The sequence below is a fragment of the Pelobates fuscus genome, chromosome 5, assembly GCF_036172605.1.
Source record: "Pelobates fuscus isolate aPelFus1 chromosome 5, aPelFus1.pri, whole genome shotgun sequence".
Lineage (NCBI taxonomy): Eukaryota > Metazoa > Chordata > Amphibia > Anura > Pelobatidae > Pelobates > Pelobates fuscus.
The window spans coordinates 368,904,246-368,929,459 of NC_086321.1; the positions used below are offsets into that span (position 1 = coordinate 368,904,246).

Below are 25,214 nucleotides of genomic sequence, written 5' to 3' on the forward strand. Positions count from 1 at the left end.
GTCTCAATCTCCTTAGAGTGTATTAGTATGTCGTCCAGGTAAACAATAACACAATCATGCTGAAACTCCCTAAGTACCTCATTAATCAAATCTTGAAATACTGCAGGAGCATTGCATAGTCCAAATGGCATAACAGTGTATTCGTAATGGCCATACCGGGTATTGAATGCCGTCATCCACTCGTGACCTTGCTGGATTCTCACCAAATTGTAAGCCCCTCTGAGATCTAACTTGGTGAAGATTTTGGAGCCCTTAAGACGATCAAATAACTCGGTAATCAGTGGGATAGGATAGGCATTTCTGACAGTTATTTTATTCAAGCCTCGGTAATCGATACAAGGTCTCAGCGTGCCATCCTTCTTCTTAATGAAAAAGAACCCAGCCCCGGCCGGAGAAGAAGACCTCCTGATGAATCCCTTTTCTAAATTCTCCCGAATATACTCCTCTAGAACCGAGTTTTCCTGAACAGACAAAGGATATACATGGCCCCTCGGAGGCATAGTGCCGGGTAGAAGCTTAATCTTACAGTCAAATGACCTGTGTGGAGGCAAAGAATCGGCATTCTTCTTGTCAAACACTGCCCTTAAGTCTAGGTAAAGGTCTGGTATTTGTCTTTCTGTGGACTGAGTAGGATTCTCCGGTATGTTAATATTAGCTAATGGAGAAACCTTGCACAAACACCGATCCTGGCAGCCCTGGCCCCACGAGAGTATCTCTCCTAACTCCCAATCGATAATAGGGTTATGTTTTTTCAACCATGGGTACCCCAGAACTATGGGAACGGAAGGAGACGAAATGAGCAGAAGAGATAAATTCTCCACGTGTAGGATACCCACATTTAAATTAATGGGTATGGTCTCACGGAAGATAACAGGGTCTAGTAGTGGTCTACCATCTATGGCCTCAACGGCCAAAGGTGTCTCCCTTAGCTGGGATGGGAAATTGTTCTTACTAGCAAAGGCTTGGTCGATAAAATTCTCAGCAGCACCGGAATCTATCAATGCCATAGCCCTTACTACTTCCTTCCCCCAAGTTAAGGAAACTGGTAGCAGAAGCCTGTGATCTTTATAATCAGGAGTAGAGGACAAAATAGAAACACCCAAGGCCTGTCCTCTAGAGAGACTTAGGTGCGAGCGTTTCCCGGGCGGTTAGAACAGTTCGAGAGTAAATGACCCTTGGCTCCACAATACATACACAAACCCTCTCTTCTCCTGTGCTGTCTTTCCTCCTCAGAGAGGCGGGTATACCCTATCTGCATAGGTTCAGTAAGCAAAGATATCGTGGAGTCAGGACTTGGAACAGCGGGAGCTAACCTAAAAGAAGGTCTCTGGTTCCCCTCTCGAGTGTTCTGTCTCTCTCTTAGACGTTCATCTATACGAGAGATGAACGAAATTAAATCCTCTAAATTCTCAGGGAGTTCTCTGGTAGCAACCTCATCAAGGATTACATCAGATAGGCCATTCAAAAATACATCCATATACGCCTGCTCATTCCACTTGATTTCTGCCGCCAGAGACCTGAACTCTAGTGCATAATCCACCAGTGTTTGGTTCTCCTGTCTCAGGCGCAACAGTAATCTGGCTGCATTAACCTTTCTACCTGGAGGGTCAAATGTTCTTCGAAAAGCAGCTACAAATGCGTTATAGTTATAAACTAATGGATTATCGTTCTCCCATAGTGGGTTGGCCCATCTCAGAGCTTTCTCAATGAGTAGGGTGATAATAAATCCTACTTTTGCCCTATCTGTAGGATAAGAGCGAGGTTGCAATTCAAAGTGGATACTAATTTGGTTTAAAAAACCACGACACTTCTCAGGAGCCCCACCATAGCGTACTGGGGGGGTAATGTGAGAAGAAGCACCCACTGTGGCTACCTCTAGACCTGAACCGACAGGAGAAACAGGGGTATTACGTATCTCCTCTGGTGGGTTATTGGCACAAGCTAATAGAGCCTGTAGCGCAAGCGCCATCTGATCCATTCTGTGATCCATGGCTTCAAACCTAGGATCAGGAGCAGCCAGCTTACTGTTTGTACTTGCAGGATCCATTGGCCCTGTCGTAATGTCAGGATCGGGACAGGGATCCAACACGCAGAGTACAAACAGTAGCCAGATACGTATACCGGACCTTAGAATGGCCGGACTAACGTAAGTAGTACAGTATAGAATGGTCAAAGACAAGCCGAGGTCGAGGGTAACAGAAGACAGGTAAGCGAGAGACAAGCCGAATCAAGGGTAACAGAGATAAGCAGAGTAAGGTAAACAAGCCGGGTCAAAACCAAAAGGGATAATAGAATACACAAGCACTGAGTGACTAGAACAAGCTAGAACCACGACAGGGCAATGAGCTAATGAAAGAAGCTCTGTTAAATACCCTGTTCAGAGCAGTAACCACGCCCCCAAGGCGTCCTGATTGGTCCTGCAGCCATTGACTGACAGGTTGTTCCAGGGGAGTGTCCTGATGACTACTTCCTGCCTAGATGCTGTAAAAGGCAGTCACTCCCTCGCGGCCGGCCTAGCATGACCGGATAGACCGCGGGGAAGGGAGCCATCAGACCGTCTGGATGGAGGAACAGCTAAGTCTCTACCTCTTTCGGAGGTAGAGACCACAGGTACCCTGACACTTCCATCAATCAATGGCTCACCATAGCAGCCATACCATTCAAGTACAATGAGGTGACTGGTGGGTTTTGTGGAATCCATGACGCACATATTACATTACATAACAGGTGAGAAATAATGTAGGCTGGCACTCATATATCTGAAGAGGGAGGCTACTGTTCTAACTGAAACTAGCCTCAGTCTCTTCATACACCTGGTCAGAGGATTAACATACCTCTTTTTTCTGCTGTACGCGGGACAAGGCCTGCTCATCTCGGAATGTGGCGCTCCTCGCCAAGCCTGATTTTGAAGAAAGCTGACAATAATAAACAAAAAAAGTTGAACGTAGAAATAAATTACACACAGATGAAAAGAGTCAAGTTCAATGAGCAAAATATTGTTGTAAAACCTAATATCCTTTTTATGACTGAAAATGTAAACACTCTATAATTGCACCGAATGAGCTATGAACGTAAATGGACCAGACTGTTTAATGCGTTTATTAAGGTAGTCTGTAATTATATTGCAATGCAGCACTGGAACAAAACGGATCACGTACCGGAGATAAAGTTATCGGCTTCTCTCGCAAGTATCTTGGGTTCTCAATCTGGCAACGACCAAACAGAAACAAACAATGATCATTAGTTACAAAGAGATTTACAAAATTGAAAGGCGAGTCTGGGTCAACGAGTTAAAAAACATATACACATCTCCATAATGCACGATTCACTATTAACAGCAATTATCAGCACTGCGCTAGTGGCAAATGCATGTGATTAACCGCTTCAAGACCAAGAATATGCCAAGCCGTTATCACCACAGTCCTGACATTTTGCTGGTCTGAAACAGTTTATCAAGTTTTCCTGCTAAATGCCTCACCTTGCACAAGTCCATTAGTCAATATGTGAAACGTAACTTGTTATTTACCTGTATGTCTAATGCGAGCTAAATAGCTGATAGATTAGGGAGTCTAATCTAAAGAGAATCAGATCTTTATATTTGGGATACACTGGGTAATTGGGCAGTTAATGTGATTACTTGATTCAACAATAATACAGTTATTAACTGTATATAACGACATTGTGCCGGGGAGGACATTTTGCTTATCAAAATATATTCCTAAAATATATTTAACATATAGGCTCATAAAAAGGACACTGGTACAAGACACTCCTGTCTGGGAAACATATGCATTTTTAGTGAACTATTAAGTAAAACACTCACTTTTAGCATCATGCCAACTGATGCAAATCACAAGGATTTGCAGCAGCTTCACCACTGCCAATAAGTGAGTGAAAACTCTCAGCCAGTCAAAGCACTCTAATGCTGAAAGACAGCACTACGGATATTCTCTAAACCCATTAGTTGTGTAAAAAAAAAAGTACTTTCATTCATGAATAAAACGACTGTGCACGCTAATAGGTTAGCTTATACACGCTAGAAATAGCTTTAATTGGAACTTTAATAGGACATTACAAAAAATATCAATGCATAAAATTGCAAATGGTTAATTTAGAATTTAAGAAGCAAATACCTGCGTTGGTATGTGATAGGAAAAAGGCCCCACAGAAACTTCAGGTGCCTACCTACAACGCATAGACACATGTCTTACCCACGTACAATAGCTCAGAAAACTGGGCAAATAGCTAACTTTGTGTTTTTTTTCACATTTTGTTTTCAGTGTCGGATGACAAAAAAAAGTTTTTTTCCATTTTTCTTTTCCCTTAGCTATTTGCCCAGTTTTTTTTAGCTGACTATTGTACGTGGGTAAGACCTGCATTTATGCGTTGTAGGTAGGCACCTGAAGTTTCTCTGGGGCCTTTTTCCTATCGCATACCAACGCAGGTATGTGCCTTTTTTCTTCTGTTTGAATAATTTATGGGGTTATGCCCCTTTCCTTACCCATGTAGTCCATTGTCTGACTATCGGGCCAATATTAGTTTGACCTCCTACTCACTCCTCTCTTTTTTTTCTCTTAATTTAGAATTTGCTACTTTCCAAATGCATCCTGGGTTCTAGACGTCAATATTACCCAGCTCAATAATATACATTTTATTGACCTGTAAGGATGAGATACCGCAATTGAGAGTAGAACCCACTGAGCAGTCTCAAGCATTTCGAATTAAAAAGGGTAATTTAAACACCTGCTCAGTAGCAAGACCGAGTACACAGAAACGATAATGCTGTTGCTGTTGGCACAAATGAAGTGGCCCTGCTAACAAGAGCTTGCGGTCTATAGAAAGCAATTTGTCTAGACTGCAAGAAGTTTCTAAAAGAAATACAGGTGTAATAGCTGTAGCATAGCCATACAAGGTGGCCTAGCAAGTAACAAATCTGTCAGGTGGTCTGTGAGTGATACCGGAGAAACTGACGGAAGCCAAGCACAGAGAGATGGACACAGGTTTCTTCAGGAAGGAAGAGATTCTTTATTGGATCACCGATCGGGACTCAGAGGGACTAGCGTCACCAAAATACAGCAAAGTCTGAGTACTGAATACATAGAGTACATTCCTTATATAGCACTGTAGCTCCTCCCACAATTAACTACACCCACACATACCCTTAACCTATTTAATAAATAGAGTCTAAACTCATGCATCCGGTCTAACCACGTGGCTCATCTGATACAAAGGAGAGGGACGCGTAATTCCAGTTCTTACATTCCTGCACCTGGTCAGTACAGTGATAACAGTATCTTAGCTACGTGTAATTAACTAACTGATACTACAAACACATATACATACATATGCCTTGTGGCAATCTTAGCCTGCTAAACTTGTATTTTACTGGAATTACATCACATTCCCCCCTTTGATGCCTCTGATATTTCACAATTACTTGAGGCATCACTTAACCTTGGTTTGCATATACCTCAGGTTACCATGAACCAGACCAGACTTATCTTATGATGTGAATCTTTTAACACTCATCTTCCTGCATTGGTTCTCCTTGATCTAGAGCCTTATACTTATATATCGCCATTATCTGTGCAGCAGCCTTCCTCTCTGCTATACTTCCTATCAGGCTTTGCACAGACCTAACTACTAAGGGTATAAGACACGGTAGGAGTAGACACAACAGTAAAATCAGTAGGACTCCACCTACCACTGCCTTAAGCCCTCCAAACCACTCATACCAGCTACCAAACCAACTACTTGGATTGTACCCTTTCCATACCTGAGTAGGCACATGCACTAGTTTAACCATATGGCTAGTAAGCTCAGCTATTGCTTGCCCTTCGTCATCTATTTGAAGACAGCAATTGCTCAGGTTAAACTTCCCACATACACCTCCCTCTACTGCCAAAAGGTAATCCAAGGCTAATCTATTTTGGTACACTGCTGTCCTCATCCTGGTATTATGCTTCGCTAGAAGATTGAGTGCTTGTGAGGTCTCATTAGTAATAATCTCAACCACCGCCTGTAATCTTATAATACGGTTGAGCATATAAATTGGGGTTCTATAACCAAAGGTACCATCTTCTGCCCACGTGGCTGGCCCATAATAATCTATGATACGCTGGGGAGGCCATTCATTATCTTCCCAGGTGCCTATCTCTAAGGGTCCCCTTTTCTTCCTATGATTCACATCATACACTTTAACACCTAAAGTCTCACCTGTTTCAATCGGTAACAAGAAGAAGGATGGTTTGAGCATACCCAACACACATGCCCCTTCCCAGTCCTGTGGCAACTCCGAATAGGCTTTCTTACCACAGATCCAGTACAAATTTGCTGGGGCTCTCCAGGTAGATGTGATGGATAAATCAAACCACACATCCTTTAAACTGGCATATCTAGCAAACGGGTTAGATGGTTCTGAGACATTTGAAGCCGACCACCAAGTTGTATTTTTAGTATCATCATCATAAGCTTTTTGCCCTAGACAAGTTAATTCTCCTACAGAAGTATTATACATTATTCCTTTCCTTGCTATGCAAACATAACCTATGATGGAGGTCTTTAATCTCCACTCAGATTTACCTCTAACACTCAAATGATAATCGGCTTGTGTAGATATTAGTTGGTCAACTGCCTCAGAACCGGACATTACCTCCTTTGCTTCCCAAGGCCATTGGTCTCCCATGTTAGTACCTCCACACACATAGCAGTTGGTAACATTAAGACTACCGGCAATACTTTCAGCTAGGTCAATGAACAGGTTTTTAGCGTTATGGGGGATCTTATTATCTATACTCATCTCTTCATAAAAGGAATGGTATACTTGATGAGTCTGGGAGGATACCGTATCAGTCTCTATTCCTATAAACAATAATGTCCCAGGATCTAAACCCGTCCCGTATATCTGAAACCCAAATAAATTTCCATACTTATCTAGGAACTTGTCGGGGTTATTAATAAGTATATGGACTGGGTTGCATTCCATAGACTTACAATAAGGGCTAGTCGGCAACTTAGTCACTATCATGTCTTTATCTACTGTCTGTCCCCAAGTCGCCCACCCCACACAAGACCAATATGGACAAAAGTTATAGTCTTTATTTGGGCATCTAGGACTCACATATTTATTTTTACTACTGGGACAAATATATTTATCATTAGACCCATACGTCCTCTCCCATCTAAGATCCCCACATACATTCCACGGTTTTCTACCACTTGATATCGCCTTACATGCATCAAATAGCAGAACACCCGAAGAATGTACGGATTCTAACACCGTCTTATTAATTAGGGTCCCCTGAGGATCTCCATTCCTGAGAGTCAACCAAATTGTACGAGGTTGATACTCTGGACTGAAGCACTTAGGTTCTCCTACTCCTAAATGGCACACACTATAGTCTATATTTAGGTATCTACATCTTGATACCTCTCCTTTACATTCGTATTGTGAATGCCAAATTAGGGTTTGGGAAATATGGTTACCTGTTCTCGTAGTCTTAATGCATACCTCACAGCTAGGAGTGTCGGTACCTCTACCTTCCTGAATATAAAAACACATATAAATAAACACAATCAAAAGCACATCTTTCGCCGTCATCCTCAGTCTTCGTCCGTGCGATGGAACCTCAGCTTCCAGGATGTGAGGGCTGCAGGGAATGGAGTTCTGCTCGTCTTCACAGGTGTCCCTTCGAGACTTTCCTGGCTTATACACTATGTGTTGGTAAGCGGACAGGCTTTATTATGGCCTTCTCACTCACACCTGTAACAATAAAATTTGTAATCCACAATAATTCCTCGTTACTCCGACTGAGTAGTGCGTTTCAACCGGATCTTGCAGGGATTCTCTGGATCTGCTGTAATTTGCCAAGAATCGACTGCTGCTGGTTTAACCCTGGAGTGATGTATCCACGGAGTTACTTCGGCTACTTTTATCGCTGTAGGGGTAGACAAAAGAACAACATAAGGACCTCTCCACTTGGGCCCTAACGGTACATTATTCCACTCTTTAATCCACACTTGGTCTCCTGGATGATAACTATGAACAGGGGGATAAATATTCACAGGTAATCTATCTTGTACCCATTTCTGTACCTCCTCCATAGTCTTACCCAACTCTACAACCTGCTGCCGGGTAATTCCTTCTCCCAACTGACTCAAGTCCCCCCTTAAGTTACCAAGTACGGGAGGTGGTCGCCCATACATGATTTCAAAAGGAGAGAGGCCCATCCTTCTGGTAGGGGTACTGCGGATTCGCAATAAAGCTATGGGTAAGAGAACGTTCCACTTAAGTTGGGTTTCCTGACACATTTTAGCCAACTGGTTCTTTATAGTTCTATTCATTCTCTCTACCTTACCAGAACTCTGGGGTCTATATGCAGTATGAAGCCTCCACTTTATACCAAGCATATGAGTCAGTTGTTGTAGGCACTGATGAACAAAAGCTGGACCATTGTCCGATCCTATAGAACAGGGTAGTCCATATCGGGGTATTATTTCTCGTAGCAGGAATCTTACAACTTCTCCTGCTTTCTCTGTACGAGTAGGACATGCTTCTACCCAGCCTGAATAGGTGCACACAATTACCAACAGGTAACGATGTCCACCCGATTTAGGCATTACTGTAAAGTCTATTTGTAGATCGGACATGGGGAGTCCCCCCATAAACTGGACTCCTGGTGGCTTTACTGGTCCTTGTCTTGCATTATTCTTAGCACACGTTACACATCTGCGTACAATGGCCTGAGTCAAGTTGGACAATCTTGGTATGTAGAAATGTTTCCTGAGAGATTCTTCAGTACTGTCTCTCCCAGAATGTGTCCCGTTGTGATAATTTTGGACAATTTCTACCGCTAGTGATGCTGGTATGACTATTCTTCCATCTTCTAGCTGATACCACTTGTTCTCCAAATACTTTCCCGGTTCAGTCTTTAACCACTCCTCTTCTTGAGCTGTATAAACTGGAGTCCATTGGGACAGTGGAGTTGGTATAAGAGCAGCTATATGCCCCACATACTCCTGTCTTCCTGATTCAGCAGCACGCTTAGCTGCACTATCTGCCATCCGATTTCCCTTGGTTACATCACCATCTCCTCTCAGATGCGCTCGACAATGTATGATACCGACTTCTTTCGGCTCCCACACTGCTTCCAATAGTTGTAGGATTTCAGCTGCGTACTTGATTTCTTTGCCTTCTGAATTCAGTAGTCCTCTTTCTTTATACAAAGCTCCGTGGGCATGAGTGGTTAAAAACGCATACTTAGAGTCCGTATAGATATTTACTCTTAAACCTTCAGCCAATTGTAACGCTCGTGTTAGTGCTATTAATTCTGCCTTTTGTGCTGATGTTCCTTTCGCCAGTGGCCGAGCTTCTATCACCTTGTCTATTGTTGTCACTGCATATCCTGCATAGCGGATCCCTTCTTTCACATAACTACTGCCGTCGGTGTAATATTGAACATCGGGGTTCTGGATGGGAAAATCACGAAGATCTGGTCTACTTGAAAATACTTCATCCATTACTTCCAAACAATCATGTTGACTTTCAGTAGGTTGCGGCAAAAGGGTAGCTGGATTTAAGGTGTTTACAGTCTCTAAATGCACTCTTGGGTTTTCACACAACATTGCTTGATACTTGGTCATACGGCTGTTACTAAACCAATGATTTCCTTTGTAATCCAACAACGTCTGTACTGCATGTGGGACTCGTACATAAAGTTCTTGACCCAGAGTGAGTTTATCGGCTTCAGCTACTAGCAGGGCGGCTGCAGCTACGGCTCTTAGACAAGGTGGAAGTCCGCTGGCCACTGCATCCAGTTGCTTAGACATGTAGGCAACAGGTCTTTGCCATGATCCCAAGTACTGTGTCAATACTCCCACAGCCATTCTTCTTTGCTCGTGTACATATAAGTAGAATGGTCGTGTGTGATCAGGTAGACCTAATGCTGGGGCACTCATCAAAGCCTTCTTCACATCTTCAAATGCCGTTTGCTGTTCTTGGGTCCATAAGAAGGGGTCGTGCTCTGTACCTTTGATGGCTGCGTACAGAGGTTTTGCCAGTATCGCATAGCTGGGAATCCATATCCTACAGAAGCCTGCTGCCCCCAAGAATTCTCGCACTTGTCTTCTATTCTTGGGTATTGGTATTTGACAGACAGCTTCTTTTCTCTCTGGCCCCATAATCCTTTGACCTTCAGAGATATGGAATCCCAGATACTTGACAGTTGGCAAACACAACTGAGCCTTCTTCCTGGACACCTTGTATCCTGCCTTCCAGAGAATATGTAGTAGATCGTGCGTTGCTTGCTGACATTTTTCTTTTGTAACTGCTGCTATCAACAAGTCATCTACATATTGTAACAATACACATTCTCCTGGGATAGACTCGAAATCCAGTAGATCTTGACTTAGAGCTGAACCAAATAGGGTAGGTGAATTTTTAAACCCTTGGGGCAGTCTTGTCCAAGTCATTTGGCGTTTTGAGCCCGTTACAGCGTTCTCCCATTGGAAAGCGAAAATACATTGGCTTTCTGCGGCAATTCGGAGGCAAAAGAAGGCATCTTTGAGATCTAAGACTGTGAAGTAAGTAGCCCCGCCCGGAATTAAAGCAAGCAGGTTATATGGATTGGGTACAACTGGATGTATGCTAACAACCGCATCATTGACTGCTCTTAAGTCCTGTACAGGTCGATACTCATCTGTACCGGGCTTTTGAACAGGCAGCAATGGGGTGTTCCAGGGGGAAGTACAGAATTTTAGGATACCATACCGTATGAACTTATCCAGATAGGATTGGATGTTCTTCTTAGCCTTCTGCGGAATGTGATATTGTCTTAGGCTCACTGGATAAACCCCATGTTTCAGTTCAATTTTTATTGGTGGAATATTGCGGGCCAGTCCTGGTGGGTTGTTCTCTGCCCAAACTCCTGGTATGTTAAACAATGTCTCATCACTCCTAGGGTTTTGGCTAGTCAACACTGTATAAAGTCGCCACTCTTCTTCCTTTGGTACGGATAAAGTCATAATACCTGAAGGTCCATTAAACTTTAAGGATGTTGTTCCATTTGGTAGGAACGTAATCTGCGCTTGTAATTTTGATAGCATATCACGTCCCAGCAATTGGACTGGACATTCAGGCATATAAAGGAATTGGTGTTTTACTACGTGGCCTCCCAATGTACAGAGTCGACTTTTAAGAACCGGTTTTTCAGCACTTCTTCCAGTTGCTCCTATCACAGTAATAGTCCTTCCAGATGGAGGAGCAACTAGATTAGTCACCACTGAATGTTCAGCACCAGTGTCGATCATGAACGCACTCCTTTTCCCCCCTATTGATACATCGACCATAGGCTCCGCTCGACCAAGGGGGATGGAGCCCGGTCGGTATCAATAGTCCTCCATGACAGTGTCAGCCAATCCTACAAAGTCCCTACCTTCTCTATCGCGGGACCTTTGCGCTGCTGGAATATACCTGTCTTCCCTAACACTTCCTCTGTTCCCATTACTCCCTCTATAACCATTACTCCCTCCGGGGCCTCCTCTACCTCTCGCTCTACCTCTAAAGTTTCCGTAGCCTGCCCTGGGTTGGTCTCTCTCGTACTGCTCTCTTTGCGGACATTCGTTCCTCCAATGCCCTTCTTCCTTGCAATACGCGCATTGATCCCTACTCAAAGGCTCCCTACTCCATCTATTATTGCCTCTATCTGGGCCCCGTTTATCTACGCCTGCGATCGCTACCGCTAGCATATCAGCCTTTTTACGCATCTTGCGCTCTTCCTCTTTCTTACTTTCTGTATCCCTGTTCATATAGACCTTATTTGCTACCTCCATTAGTTGGGTGATGGACATACCTGCAAACCCTTCTAACTTTTGTAGCTTGCGCTTAATATCTCCGTATGCTTGGCTGACAAAGGCGGAGTTAACCATTCGGGAATTGTCTGCGTCTTCCGGATTAAAGGGGGTATACAAGCGGTATGCCTCCAATAATCGGTCATAAAAGACACTGGGCGCTTCATCGCTTTTCTGGATCACCTCAACTGTCTTCGACATGTTAATGGCTTTCTTTCCTCCGGCTTTCATGCCAGCAATTATAGCGTCTCTATAGGCTCTGAGTTGAACCATATCAGCACCATTTACGTTCCAATCGGGATCGGTGTTGGGATAGTGTGTCGCGGCCCATGCTGCTGGATTGGCTTGGTTCAAAGCACGGGCTCTATCCTCTAATGCTTTAATGGCTGCTTGATTTATTCTTGTCCTTTCCTCATTGTTAAATAAAGTCATTAGTAACTGCTGGCAATCAGCCCATGTCGGATTATGCGTCTGTACTATTGAGGTGAACAGATCAGTCATAGCTTGTGGTTTCTCAGTATACGAGGAATTATGGGTCTTCCAGTTTAAAAGATCGGTTGTGGTAAATGGGACATATACGAAGACTGGGTCAGCGTGTGCCATTTGACCTGCGGCATCGATATAAGCTGACCCGGGATTCAGACGAAGAGGCATCTGATAGTGCTTTAATTGTTGGGCACCAGTCAACTGTCGGGTTTGGATGGGGCTACGTAGAGAGGCGTCAGTCATGGGTTCCGGTCGGGGAGAGATAGGGTATGGGGATGTGGGAGGTCGGTTTTGGGAAAAGGTCGTAAATAAAACACTTCGAGCCGAGCTAGATGAAGCTTGACCGGAAGTCTGAAGTGGCGCCAAATCAGGATATTCGTTTCTAATGGGGGTGGATTCTGGTTCCGGAAGGGGAGATTTAGTACGAGGGGGGGTGGATCCTGTACTGGAGGAGGAAGCGGAAGTGGATGAGGGTAATGAGGGGAGGGGTGCAGGACTTCCTGCGTTTGCGTCACTTCTTCTTAACGGAAAGTAAGGGGGCGGCAAAGGGATCTCGGACTCAGGGGGCGTGTCCAAAATGGGCCTAACACCAGTCCTAGTGGACGAGCAAGTCCTAGCTACCATGAGGCGACACTGCTCCTCGTGGCATGTCTGGAGCCATTTTGGCGAGTCATTTACGGCCTGTCTCCAACAGTCAATATAAGGAAACTGGCCGTAAAGTTCAGGCCTACCCGATACAGCCACGTGTAAGCGCTGTACCAGAGTTGGATCCAAACTGCCACGTGGCGGCCATGCCGCAACCAAAGTAGGCCACTCCCTAGTACACAAAGTGACCAAACGTACAGGAGACATCTTTACCCCAAAATCACAAACTTTGAATCCCTTTTTAAAATTCTTAACCATACATCCTAAGGGATCCGGAATCGTTGACTGCGACGCACCCATACTTAACAATGGAACGTCGTCGACAACGAATACTATACACGCGTACTATTCAACAGTCACACCCGTTTCCTCTGGCAACAGCACCACGTGGTACGGTTACCAAGTGAAACGTACACAATAACAATAAACACTCAGGGAATTCCCGTACACACACAGCTGTTACACCAGTCACTATATAATCAATATTATGCCCTTTGGCGTAACTATACAGTCACCCACGCTATAATTCTCTATATACGAATTACCCGTCTATAACACACCCCAGTAACATCGTCTTTTACAAATAGCGGTTACAGTACGGTTAGCATAGGTCAAAGCACAAGTTAAGGTCACAATACAATTATTAGTGGTTATGGTGTTAAACATGCAATGGACGACAATGATTAGTACTTATTATATAATGTCAGTAAATATACAGGGTTATGGTACCGTGCACTATAATACAGCAACACACTATTAACACTCTCGCTAGACGGCTGAGCTCGCGCTATCTAACAAGATATACACTTTACTAAAACAATCGTTAACACATTTACAATTCCCAACTAAACTATTGGCCAGTACCTTGAATGGACTACCTAAAACTATATACACCCGTTTTGGTTAGCCACACTGCCCAATCACCACATATATAGCGAGCTAGAGAACCGAATTTACACAGGCGCCTCTTAGTCGCACTATCAAAAGTCTAGTGGGTTCCAAATTTACACGCCTTCCCACTTAGCCCAGATAGGATGAGAACTAGCGAACCGAATTTACACAGGCGCCGCTTAGTCTCCCGGTCCCTCCGACCTAGCGAACGTAATATACACCCTAGAACGCTAGTCTAGACAAGACACCGGTGTCCGGCTAGGGCTATTTACACCAGGACCCCGCCTGACTAACCAAATCAAACGGTCTGACTAAAGAGCGTTCGATCGAGCGGTGCGCCTTCGCTCCTTCCCTCCGACAGAGGGGGCAGATACACAGATTCAAAACCCCTTTGGGCCTACCGCACAATCGGTATACCCCTAGTGGGTCCTGCCGTCTAAAACAGCAGTTGTCTTACCTCCTCGTTCCTGAACCTGAGTTCACACTCATCGACGGGGACACCCCAGCACTTCTCACGTAGAGGCCGATGATCTCCTGGACAACAGACCAGTGGCGCCGAGACGAAGGGAGGTCCACGCAGAAGTTCAGGGGTGCAGCCGTAGAGAACGTGGGCAAAGATAGACCGTCTCACGCCTCTGCCTCTCAGCTACCGTTGAACGATGAGCTTCCCGGCCAATGCACCAAATGATACCGGAGAAACTGACGGAAGCCAAGCACAGAGAGATGGACACAGGTTTCTTCAGGAAGGAAGAGATTCTTTATTGGATCACCGATCGGGACTCAGAGGGACTAGCGTCACCAAAATACAGCAAAGTCTGAGTACTGAATACATAGAGTACATTCCTTATATAGCACTGTAGCTCCTCCCACAATTAACTACACCCACACATACCCTTAACCTATTTAATAAATAGAGTCTAAACTCATCCATCCGGTCTAACCACGTGGCTCATCTGATACAAAGGAGAGGGACGCGTAATTCCAGTTCTTACATTCCTGCACCTGGTCAGTACAGTGATAACAGTATCTTAGCTACGTGTAATTAACTAACTGATACTACAAACACATATACATACATATGCCTTGTGGCAATCTTAGCCTGCTAAACTTGTATTTTACTGGAATTACATCACATGAGTACTCTTAACTCTCTCACCTGGAAAGTGTCAAAACAACTTGTGTCCATTTAAATGTGGTAACAAAACACAGAAATATAGAATCAGATGATCTATCAAACACTGTGAAATTGTGTGTACCCAAAAAGACAGCCCCGACCCAGGGGGCTCTCAATCTGCAGTATATTTAATACGCTCCTTCACAGAGCCCACACAAACGCGATCATTGAAACAGAGCTGTTTATAGGAAAATAGTCGCATACTTTTCTGAAGACAAAAGAATTCAAAGGCTTTAATTTTCAAATCTATTTCTAGACCAAAAAAAAAAAATCTGCATCTTCAAAACAAATAGAGAAATAAAAGCAATGAGAGAGTGACAGAAAAATGTCTGGAGAATATGGTTCCAATATTTTATAAGGGCTTTAGTCATTTGTGCGCCATTTCGTTACAGAGGCCACATGTGCTTTGATGTCTGATGTTCCCACTTTGTATTCCATGACAACAAAAATTCGACTTTTTTTTTTCTTTTTTTTTTTTTTACAGCCTTTGGTCTGTAAACATTTAAAAGAGGCCTCAACGTTGCTTTTCTCAAAACTCTCGTTTCGAAAATTCGCATAACGCAACCACAAAGAAGAAGAAAAAAAAAAGTAGGATCTAACTGAAGCAGTTCAATAACAAAAATGCCCCTTTTTTCACTAACAACCTCAAAAATAAAACTAAATTAACTAAATTAAGAAAGATAAAATTGCGTTAGCGGCTTGATGAAAGAAAAAGGGCAGATTTAGCTTTATTTAATGTTGGATGTCAGGCGATGGCAATTAAATAGCAGATGGATGGAGTTTGGCAATATAGGCTCTCCGCTGGAGCCATAAATCAAATAGCTAAAAGGCACTTGGATAGGACGCAAGAAAGCTTCATGGTAATGAAATACATGTAGTTGAACTAACGCTGAACCGCACCCGCTAAAACATATTCCAATTATTACAAGCAACAATCTGACAGATTTTATTAAAGCCTTTCTACCTTTAATTAATCTGGCCAGGAGGCTCTTAGATTTTGGCATTCTACAGAAAAAATGAGCCTTGGTTTCTAAAAGACTCAACGGCCACCAACACGGTCCTCCTATGAATTAAGTAGAGTGGAACTGGGAACACAAATTCACAATGAGGGATCAGCAAATTCAGGGCTGATTCAAGGGAACATATGTTTTGTTTTTTTAACTAGTAAGTAAAACGTGTTATAACTTTTTTTTAAATATCTGTATTATATTTTTACGTTTGTCAATCAGTACAGTGAAAAGGAAGTAGTGGCGAAAGTAACCTCGCCACGGGCTCTTGGAGGGGTTTACTTGCCAGCCTCTTGCCTAAGGACTATGGCCCATGTATTAGACCTTGGTTCAGGACTGTGGAAATGCTTTGTTTGTGCCTTTTCTCTTGTCTGGTTCGGTGTATGGGATCTACCGAACGGATTAGACTTATACTGTTCGTATGCCGAACCAACTCCCAAACAGTTGGACCACCTGGGAGAGTCGTGCGGCTTGTTGACTCTTTTGACCCTTATCAATACCCTAACCGCAACGTTCTAAGCGGTTGGCTGGTGACCACCGTTCATATGGACAAACACATGGTGGCGGCCATCTTTAGCCGCGAACACATACAGCGGTGTTTGGTCTTCTAGTGCATGGAACTATAATCGGACACTCGACGGCGCGAACACCGCTGGGACTTCCATCTCTTCGTACGTACGGCTGGATTCACTTGAGAAGAGCGTCATTCGGTGGAAACACACTCCCGAACAAGAGACACAGACTAAGTGTACATACGAACTGGTTGCATTCGTATTTCTGTTGTATTGTGAACTCCCAAAAGAGACCGACCGCACAGCCTGATTTCATGGAACTCGTTTGGGCAGGAGCCTCGTGTGCGGTCGGTCAAATTATGACCTCCATGGAAATCCCGAACACCTGAACCGATCTGGGCTATTTTTGGATATGTTGGTCCCCCAGATCAGGGCTATCAGGGGATGTAACTTTTGTGGGGTTTTAATGTGTTTTAGGGGTACTTTCGGGAGGTTGTTAAAATTTAGGTTTTCTGTGCCTGGAGATAATTGCATTTAGTACAGTTCCTGACTCAATTATCTCTGAGGCACAGATGAGGGATTACCTTGTTTTGTGTGGGAGTGTCCTGGACCTGAGAGCCAATGTAAGTAAAGTGTGTGCTTTGTCATAGTCCCCTCTCAGGTCCAGTGGGGAATGCCCCTGGAATATGTAACCGGAAACCCCTTGCATGGGGACCTGCATATAAGGCCAGTTGTCATTGGCTGTCATTAAACGAGTTCCTGATTACTCTCAACATACAGCCTCGTCTCATGTGTGATGGGGACAGCTATATTCACTCTGGGGATTGCTATACTCTTTATACTCCCTTGGATTATAATCACTAACTCTTGTAAGAGCTATCTTGCTATACTCTCTGCAGTAGGAGAGGTCTAGCCACTGGAAGCTGGATCCTGGTCTTGGGTCCAGGGTGGGTGGAGGACAGCGAGACCCCAACCAAGCTGTAACGCTGGCTGCGGTGACTACAGTGTTATGGCGTCTGGTAGAGTGCTTGTAAGTACTCGGTGAACACTAGGAAGCAGCTATTGGCGGAGGCCAGGCAGTCCACCACAGAAGCGTTAAGGGACTCACAGGTTCTTGTATGGGATGATAATCATGAAAACCATAGTTATCTCAAGTAAGAACAAATGGAAATCTGGAGACATGAAGATCTCGATAGTACAAACAGTAACAATCAGAGGACTCGCAGGTACCAGAACAAGGAATGGAAAAGAAACTTAAGAACTATAATAATTTATGTACCTGTCCCTACCCTGCGCTCCAACACACATTGTGTGGAACTCTTGGGTCTCGGGATGGCACACCCTTCTGGATCATCAGTCTATGTCTATGTAGCTTTGAGGCGAATCTAAACAGTTCTAGTCTTCCCGTGCAGACTCCCTCTTTTGGGTGTAAGGGGACGGCTCCTTATCTACTATAGTAACATGCCCCATCTCAATCTCCTGTGTTATAACGTCTGTGTGCATACTGCATACATATCACTAAATACGGATCTTCAGCTAATTTCCTGGCTTACCGTTGTTCCGTAGGGGCAACCATCTTTAAGTCCTCTTTGGGGGGTATAAGTTTGGACAGTGGTTTAATAATGTACACTTAATTCGCTTGAGGCGAAAGGTAGATAAAGTGAAAGAGTTCTGTTTTTGAACTGACCACAAAGTTAATAGCCGTTAGATTATGCTGTAAGAGGGATCCAAAGCAGATACATCACGCTACAAGTGCCAAATGCTGGCCATTACTTCAATCAAACTGTAACCCATGCATTGGTATGAAGCAAGTTAGTTCATACATTATTGCTGTGGGTGTCTCAGGTTTTTTTTGTAAATTATTCCAAAAAAAAAAAGAAGATTTAATTGGTTTAATAAACTCATCCTTTCTGCTCCTTCCTTCCAATCTGCAGTGTTTCCTTTTTGCTCCGTAATTACCGCTGTACCGAAGTTCATGACTTGAGTTTCTGGGAGTTGCAGATGTAATTTCTAAAGTAAGAAGTGGACGACCAAACTACAGCTCCCCAGAATCCATGCTGTGCCCATAGATAGTACTACATTATTCTGAATGTATTAAAAATAAAGTAAGACGTTGCTACCCGTTAGTGTCCCTTTAAGTCTTAGTACCCTTGGAACTTGCTAATCTACAAACAAGCTGCAGAGGCACTTCTCTGAAATGAAGACACAGGGAATGTAGACCTCGTGGCACCGACAGCCTCTGTTCGTGCAGAGGTCTCTCAATCAATGCTCAGCACAGGGAGCGCCCCACTGAACTGGGCAGAGAACTCCTCTGTAAATGGAATATTTCCTTTCGTTATCTGCTCAACTGACAACAGCCAAGCTCCCAAATTAATGGTACAAACAAACCCTGGCTCGGAACTGGATAAGAAGAAATGCAAACAATACAAACCTGAGGACTTGGATGATAAAGTCTGAACATCACTTGTTTAATGAACCCAAGAGGAAGGGCGAACTGATTGCAAATCTGATGTCTGTTATGCAGTTATGGGTAACCTTAGCACCCCAAACATTTCAGTGGAACGTTTCCTAAAGGCTTGCTGAGCATTACGAGGAATGGAGTTCATAAACTGCTAGGTCAAGGCATTACTGTCTTAAAGGGACATTAACACTTATTTCTTAAAAGAAACAGGCTTTAGAACAGGGATAGGCAACCCTTGGCACTCCAGATGTAGCGGACTATATCTTCCCTGATGTGTAGCCGGCATTATGGCTGTAAGAGCATTATGGTAGATGTAGTCCACAACATCTGGAGTCTGGAAATGCCATATGGCAGAGAGGGTGGGCCTAAAGGGCTGGGGAATACATTGTTTATTGCGGAATTGCTTGAAAACAATTTGACAAAATCCAGAGGGACTGCATCCAAAGTACTGTTTATAGTACTAAAAGTGTCCCTTTAAGTGATTAAACTATGTACTGGATAAAATAAATATCTATGAACACCAATGGAAAGTCTTTGCGTAGCAGGTACCATGCAATCTCCAACGAGAGACACGGGTAACGGATCAACCCATACTGCAGAACTTAGCAACATTCACTGTAGCGCAGACATAGGATACCACCTTTCCAACGTATCAGTTTGTGAAATGTGTGCTAGAGGGGCTGGAGGCAACTGTTGCTTTTGTAGACTGGAAATGTCTACATGCTGTGAATCTCAGACAGACAAGTGTGTAAATGTGTAAAAAGTGTCTATAGCCATTGCAGCATTCCTCATATTGTCCCAAACTGCCTCTAGAGGGAACAATGGCAGAGGGGCATCAACTGACAACACTGGGCTTGGCTGATATCAGAGGAGTGCTTCCTACCTGACTGTATCATACCTAATGTAGAGTTTTTGAAGTAGGTTTTTTATGGTTAATGTTATGACCCTGTTCCATTGGCGAGTCATCTTAAAGTCATCTTGTGGAAATCCGTCAGCAATGTACCAAATGGTCAAAGGGGGCACCAACTCCATTTTGTGCCCATAATATTTAGAGCAAGATGTTCGATGAGCAGGTGTCCAGATAATCCTGGCCACGTAATGTACAATGCTTTCTGTGGAAAGACTCGGCTGGAGCAGAACCAGAACAGGTCATCAAACTGGAGATGTTAGTGGTGGGGCTACCAGACATGTAGAAAGTAGTACATAACATTCAAATTAAAAATATATACATATATATATATATAAAAATGCTGCACCTTATAAAAGGTATCCAGCTATAAACATGTTTACACACAATCATGACTATATATTTACAGCAAGATATAGGCACAGTGTGACCGCTAGAGAAATAGGGTCCTTATTGTTGGGAAAAGAATAGTTTACATATAGCAGACAGCAGTTTTCTTATCAGAAAGATAAAACATTACATCTTGACAACATGCAACATGTAATCGTGCATCATAATGTCCAAATGGCATATTTGTGTACAATAGTTCTTTGTAAGCAATATGCAAATTGTGCTGTGTGCGACATAGAAAGTTGTAGTCACTATCGACCCTTTTTCTCGGTCTACACACAATAAACAGTCAAAACGCCAGACAAAGGCACTCCTGAAAAGACATCACAGAAAACCGATTCAAAGCAACAGACGGAGACCAAGGGGGATTGTTTTGCTGTTAAACTAAGCAATGGATAAGATTCAAAAGTACAGTCACCAAAAAGTCACAACAAAAGCAGACAGTTCTTCTGGTTCAAAGAGTGGGATTAGCCAAAGTACAAGCTTGAAGATTTAATTTGTCCTTTGAACACGGACCGTTCCATCCACGCTTGGCTTGAAATGTCATGGAAGCCGGGACCACTCGCCTTAGTAGCTTTATAGCGAAAAGATTACTTAATAAGGTCTTTTTCTAAGCACAAATCTTGTGCATGGGTTTTATTGTATACAGCTAAAAATCAGGCTCTTAAAGGGAACCTTTCACATTACTTTTTATGGTTTTAGTGTAATCATCACATTAAACATGATCACAATAAATGTTTTTGTCATATAGCAAGAAGACGCTAAGTTAAATTACTGTACTTCTGCTGAAGGAATGGGTATCAATCTCCGCCATTTTTAGTAATTGATGTTTGCAGTTTCCCACTATTCATTCCAACTTTTTTCCTGTGATTTTCCAGGATTGCAAAATTGAGTAACTTGGAGACATGAGGCAACATTGAATGATGAGATGGGATCATGGGAAATGTACATTCATTTGTATTAAACATTCTGGCTGTATCTCTGCACAAAGCATTTATAATGCCAAAGTGAAATAATATCATCGCAAATGTGTACAAAACTGAGCTTTTCATAAACAACATAATAAACAGCAACTTTTATTTGCCAGTCTGAAAAATGATTTTGCCTTAGACTTGATTGATACTCAAGAGATCAAAGGTACGAGTATTCAATCGAAGATGCATCAACACCACTTCAGTTTCACAGCACATATAAGAAGCGATACAATTCACGGTGAAATAAACCGTTACCGCATGGTGACACAGCAGCAGTGGGGGTGAGAGTGCCGAACCTGGACAGCACATGTAGAACCTGCAGCAACAGGTGGTGGAGAAATACAACTCCCATCATGCTTTCTCACCCTTTAGGCTCACAGAGCATCATGGCAGATGCAGTTTTACAAGAGCTATTGGTTAAAAAGTCAATAATTATTACCAAAATCATTGCCATAAATCCAATCCCAACAAAGCAACCATTCCATCATGTATGGGGTTACACCAAATGTCAACTGGTGGCTAACCTCATGCTACCACCTAATGATAAATGTCTGTCTCACTGGACTGAACAACCTCCCACCGGAGTATTATACTATGTATATAATGATGCAGTGATGCAGTGTGGGTAAATTTGTTACCAAATGGAATCACTGCATTGCTAATCTCCTGTTTGTTTCATTATTTCGATGGCCCACATTTACATGACCATCGTGGTACAGTACTCATCAGTTACATACTCAATGTAAAAAAAAAATTATTTTTTTTTAAATGGACTCTCCAGGCTAGATATGGCCCACATATTTAAATATTTAAAAGCATTATATAAAGCATTAAAATATCGGTTTTCCCACAATAAGAAATCCAGCACAGTGAGCAGCCAGGTATATATATATACACGTCTTATCAGACCGTCAAACGTGCAGCGCACAGCAGAGTTGTAAACACCAGAGAAAGTAGCCCACAGAAGTAGAACTGGTACAGGACAAGCCATGAGCGGCGTTCTCTAGTGTGTGTAACCCCTGTGTTGCAGTGCGTTTTCTGGCAGGTATCGTGGGACGTGGGAGTGGAGGGCTGAGGGGGACCTGTCCCAGCACTTGATGCCCACCCCACTGGACATCCCCGTCAGCCACAACCTCCACTGGGGGGGAGAAAACACCTGTCTATGGCCTGGGTGAGGAGAGCAGCAGCAGTGGGGGTGAGAGTGCCGAACCTGACAGCACATGTAGAACCTGCAGCAACAGGTGGTGGAGAACTACAACTCCCATCATGCTTTCTCACCCTTTAGGCTCACAGAGCATCATGGCAGTTGCAGTTTTACAAGAGCTACCTCTTTGACCTAGCAATGAATTCAGGGTTATTCCTTAGCTGTCAATAGTGAGGATGTGAAAGTGAAATTAAACTGATTTTCTTATTTTAGGCCAAATTAGCCAAACTGAAAACAATAGTTTTTTTGTTTTTTCCTAGTTTAGTTATTACAGCCCAAAATATGAAATTCACTGTAAGTTGCTAACAATTAAAAAGTCTAATATTAATAAAATGAAAGAAAAAACTATTTTAAAATCATTTGGGGGGGGGGAAAAGTCATTTTCGGTTTGGGTTTTCGGCCAGAGGCATCCTGGATTTTCGGTTTCGGCCCCGAATGTTAATTTGGGTGCATCCCTAATAACTAGTGTGAGTGCCTGCGATGGACACACTTTGTGCAGTGTTTCCACACATAGAACTCCAAATAGAACTCCAACCAGTTCTACCAGCTCTCAGACAGCTCCATTCATAGTACTGGCATTGGATTTATCAGGCATGATTAAAGGAGCACTGTAGTCCTAGGAACTATAGGGTTATGAGGTCCCCCACTCCCTCAGGGCCACCCTCCCGTGGGGTGAAAACCCTTTCAGCCACTTACCTTAATCCAGCACCGGGCTCCCTCGGCGCTGGTTACCTCTCCTCCCTCTGCAGACGTCAGCTCCAAATGCCTATAGGAAAGCATTACACAATGCTTTCCTATGGACGTCAGTGTGTCGCGGAAGCGGTCTCTAGTGGCTTCAGGGAAACAGCCAATAGAGGCTGGATTAGCCCTCAGTGAAACATAGCAGTTTCTCTGAAACTGCTATGTTTACAGCTGCAGGGTTAAAACTAGGGGGGACCTGGCACCCAGACCACTTCATTGAGCTGAAGTGGTTCTTTAAGTGGTTAGCTCAGGATCCTTCACGATTAGCCGTGGAGGAGTTTTTTAGGGAACGTGGATAGAATGAAGCTTTAGCCTCCTACTAAGTAACAAGGTGGGCTTAAAGGCTGCAGTGTAAATTGCTGCAGTACTAAGCACTGTTTTGTGAACACCCCCAAGAGCAGAATATAAAAAATAAAAAGTATCTTACCCCGAGGTCCCACTTGTTCAGCTGTGTTTCAAGATCATCTAACACAGACGTTTCTTCAATGGGACTGTTCTGAAACAGAAAGGAAGAACTATGAATGGGGCAGGAAGGCCTAGGCTGAAGAACATGTTCTGTAAAATTATCGAAGCCAAGTAATATCACTGCAAATAATAAAGAGCGTAGTATACAGCTTCTAGTAGTTATATCGTGGATGCAGCTAGCTTCATACTCATGATAAAAATAAGTAAAAGCATTAAGCATAAGCTTTTAAAACTGGTCACAAACCTAATCTCAGGCATGGAGATACCCTGACACACAAACCTAAAGGAAACAGTAAAGGACCACAAACCGGTCCTTAGAGTGGCCGGGCTAGTGCCTACGATAGGTAAATGAAATGTCTGCGAGCAGACAGAGAACAAACAAGAGACAGGCTGAGGTCTAGAATAACAGAGATACACAGAATGGATAGTCAGACCTTGATCATGCCCCTGCAGTCTCACTGCTCAATTCTCTGCCATTTAGGAGTTAAATCACTTTGTTTATGAAGGTTTAGGATAACAGAGAGCAAGAATGGTCAAAGAACCAAGGACAATCAATACACAATATAAACACACTCTAAGGTAACAATACCCAAGACAGAGAACAGAAACAAGGACAACCAGGTTGTGATTGGTTTTAGAGCCATGATGTCACAAGTATGTATAAATCATCAAAAAGCACCCCATAGACTGACATTATAATAGGAGACCAATGGAAGGGTTCCATGTCATACATGATGTCATAATGAGGCACCAGAAAGCTAGGAATGTTTGGGTGTGCATCAGAACTCAGAAGAGAAATAATTTCTGTGACTGTACAGCACGGCAAGGAACAGGTATTGTGACACCAAGTGAGGGCAATAAATTAGTGGTGTTCTCCAGTTCTGAATTTGGACCTAAAGTACTGATATTTCTAACATAAAAGATTACTCAATGGCAGCGATCAAATAACAGCCTGGCAAAGGATTATGGGAGATGGACTAATGTCACTGGTGTCTCTAACCCCCTGGGGAAAGCACTTTTCCTCTGCACTGTGTGCTACCTGCATGAGAAGTCGCCTGCTTGGACGTGGTCAACAGGGTAAGTGGAAAGGAAGCAGCATGCTGACAACCTCTAATAGAGCACCTATACCAACAATGGAGGCATGCCGGAGCATGATGGGGGCTGGCATGGCGATAAATATACTTTGATGCTCTTTCGTTCTAAAAAGAAACGTTTCCCAAATCCAACAAACAGATTGGGGAGATATTTAGGTTTACACTAGAAACATACAATGGCTGCACCCCAGGGGACAGTTACTTTCATGGGAAGTTCAAAGCCATTTCGATATGATCCTGAATGGCCTCGCCGAGACCCTTATAGATTGAATAATGCACAATGCAGACTGGGGAAACACATTGTTTGTTATCAGAGCAATAGACTTAGCAGGTTCCACTGTGGAAATACAACCAACTACCAGAATTAATTGGGCCCTTTCATATTGTTATAGAACTGTGGACAGCGCTCTTAATTT

General features: G+C 43.3%; 1 protein-coding gene across 1 annotated transcript in view; it reads right to left on the reverse strand.

Annotated features, from left to right (window-relative positions):
- The window catches only part of CEP112 (centrosomal protein 112), a 243,236-nt gene that overhangs the window by 185,781 nt on the left and 32,241 nt on the right, over positions 1 to 25,214 (reverse strand). Inside the window, exons 6-8 of the mRNA XM_063456123.1 lie at positions 23,667 to 23,735; positions 3,159 to 3,206; positions 2,835 to 2,915 (exon numbers count right to left, since the gene is read on the reverse strand). Of these exons, the coding sequence (XP_063312193.1) occupies positions 2,835 to 2,915; positions 3,159 to 3,206; positions 23,667 to 23,735 (198 nt within the window). The remainder of the gene's footprint in view (positions 1 to 2,834; positions 2,916 to 3,158; positions 3,207 to 23,666; positions 23,736 to 25,214) is intronic.